Source organism: Pangasianodon hypophthalmus, chromosome 20 (assembly GCF_027358585.1).
Source record: "Pangasianodon hypophthalmus isolate fPanHyp1 chromosome 20, fPanHyp1.pri, whole genome shotgun sequence".
NCBI lineage: Eukaryota > Metazoa > Chordata > Actinopteri > Siluriformes > Pangasiidae > Pangasianodon > Pangasianodon hypophthalmus.
The window spans coordinates 39,510-42,009 of NC_069729.1; the positions used below are offsets into that span (position 1 = coordinate 39,510).

Genomic DNA, 2,500 nt, shown 5'->3' on the forward strand with positions numbered 1-2,500 from the left:
ATTGGTTTGAGCTGGTAAGAAGGATATAATAACTCCTATAAGCATCTCAGCATGCACAAAACATCGAACCTTGAGGTGGATGAGCTACAACAGCTGAAGACCACATCAGGTTCCACTCCTGTCAGCCAAAAACAGGAATCTGAGGCACACACTCACACACACTGGACAGCTGAAGATTAGAAAAAAAAAAATCACCTGGTCTTTTGGTCTTCAGCTGTCCAGTGTCCTTCTGTGAAAACTCTAGAGACTGTTGTGTGTGAAAATCTCAGGAGATTAGCAGTTTCTGAAAAACTTAAACCAGCCCATCTGCCACCAACAAACATGCCACAGTTAAAGTCACAGAGACCACACTTTTTCTTCATTCTGATATTTGATGTGCACATTATCTGAAGCTTTTGACCTGTATCTGCATGATTTTTTTGCATTGCACTGAGCCACACAATTGGCTGATTAGATAACTGCATAAATAAGCAGGTGTACAGGTGTTCCTATTAAAGTGACCAGTGACTGTACTTGTGTGCTTTGGATCATTGTCTTGTTGAATCACTCGACCTCTCTTAAGCTGGAGATCATGGACTGTTGCCCTGACATCCTCCTGTAAAAATGTCTTGATACAGTTTGGAATTCATCGTTCCCTCAATGACTGCAAGGTGTCCAGGCCTGGAGGCAGCAAAGTAGCACCAAACCATGATGCTCCTTGCACCATGCTTCAGATCAGTGATGCTTCACACTTCCAATCTCATCTCCTTAACTTAAACACCTGACTCTAAATAGCTTTCAGAGAAGTTGTTATCATGGAGGTTCACTTACTTTTTCCAGCCTGCACTGTGAATGATTATTCAATATGCTCAAGAAAACATGAAAAATACTACTGCATTGAGTTTGTCTATAATTTTGACATAGATGAAGTTCAGATAACATTTTTTGAGTCATCAATGTAAAAACGCTGATAATTGCAAAAGGCTCACAAACTTTTCTTGCAACTGTAGCAGCCTTGCTTTTTCTGCAGTTGTACATTCATGTCACAGTGTCTCTTTTGGACCCTAATAAAGGGTTCAAGCCCTGGGGCTTCCAAAACCTTAAGTCTTTTTGGTCTCAGTCTTAAATCCATCTTGCTTTCATCTGGACTTGGACACACACACACACACACACACACATTTACAGCACAGTGTGTTACCTGTTTGAGGGTTTTGATGCTCTCATGGATCGGTCGGGGCAAACCCACCACTGTGTCTGTGTCACTGTAACACACACACACACACACACACACACATACACAAACACGCAAGCGCGCACACACACACACAGATACTGTATAAAATGAACCAATACACACACATGGTAGTATAATAACGTAATAATAGAGTGAGTGACTCACTTTCCCAGTGTATAGCCAATGAATTTACTCCTGCTGCATTCCAAAAAGTTCTCAATGTCTTTCTCCCTGTTACACACACACACACACACACACACACACACACACACAGTAAATATGAGAGTCTGTAACCGTGTTCATACCTGGCATTAACATGCGTCCTGGGTGATCGGATCACACGTGTACAGTTGAGACGTACAGCCGTTCACACCTGGCATTACGAACGCGTCTCCAGTGAGCACCTGTGATCGGATTTCATACACCGTTTCCGCTGGAGAAAAGCTTTCACGCACATTTATTATATCAGTCTTCTGCTGCATTTGTTTTCCGGCAGAAATGTCCTCTCATGTACATTTACAGGCTGTTTAAAAAATTTTATCGCATGGTCTGCTAATGAAACTTATAAATGAATGAGAGATAAGATGACGAATGAAGCTATAAAAAGCAGATGCTTTTGTCTCTGCTGTTACAGCGTCGTCTTTATCCATTAGCCTAGCGGCAGAGAGCTCTACCCTCAGCATGATTTCCAAACAGTCTCGCAGTGATTGCGTATTTTCCAGCTAGGGGAGTCGATCAGGTGCTCCTTCCTTGCTGTCCAGACGCACTGGCATTCACACTACAGATGTGATGTGGTCATACGCCTTCCAGACCACCTCCAAATGTGGTTTTAGTGATCGGATCACAACGTGTCTCCGAGATGCATTTGACCCGTTTACACCTGTACTAAGCGCTGTCCACTTGTGATCCCATCACCCAGGACGCATGTTAATGCCAGGTTTGAACGGGGCGTGTGTCTGTGTGGGCGTGTCACAGGCTGCTAAACATGTCTGTGTACCGGACTTTTGGAGCCCACGGAAGCCCTTTAGGGAAGGACACTCTGTCAGAGGAGGGGTGAGGAATAGGCGGGGCCATGACCTCATCACGCTCCAGAGGAAAAGGTTCTGCCTCTAGAGAATTCTCATTATCATCACTCTCCTCCTCTTCCTCTCGTGCGTCCTCTGCCTTAAAGGGATCCTTCTCATTAAAGGCCTCCAGATTCTCCTGCTTTATCAGGGCCTGAAGGAGACAGGGGGAGGAAAGCGGGGGGAGGGGAGACAGGTGGAGGAAAGCGGGGAGAGGGGAGAC

At 44.8% G+C, this 2,500-nt stretch overlaps 1 protein-coding gene across 2 annotated transcripts in view; it reads right to left on the reverse strand.

Annotated features, from left to right (window-relative positions):
* strip1 (striatin interacting protein 1) overlaps nucleotides 1-2,500 on the reverse strand; it is a 14,232-nt gene that overhangs the window by 6,239 nt on the left and 5,493 nt on the right. For both annotated transcript variants that reach the window (XM_053227165.1, XM_034314214.2), the window contains exons 10-12: nucleotides 2,211-2,431; nucleotides 1,379-1,444; nucleotides 1,178-1,241 (exon numbers count right to left, since the gene is read on the reverse strand). In XM_053227165.1, coding sequence (XP_053083140.1) covers nucleotides 1,178-1,241; nucleotides 1,379-1,444; nucleotides 2,211-2,431 — 351 coding nt within the window. The remainder of the gene's footprint in view (nucleotides 1-1,177; nucleotides 1,242-1,378; nucleotides 1,445-2,210; nucleotides 2,432-2,500) is intronic.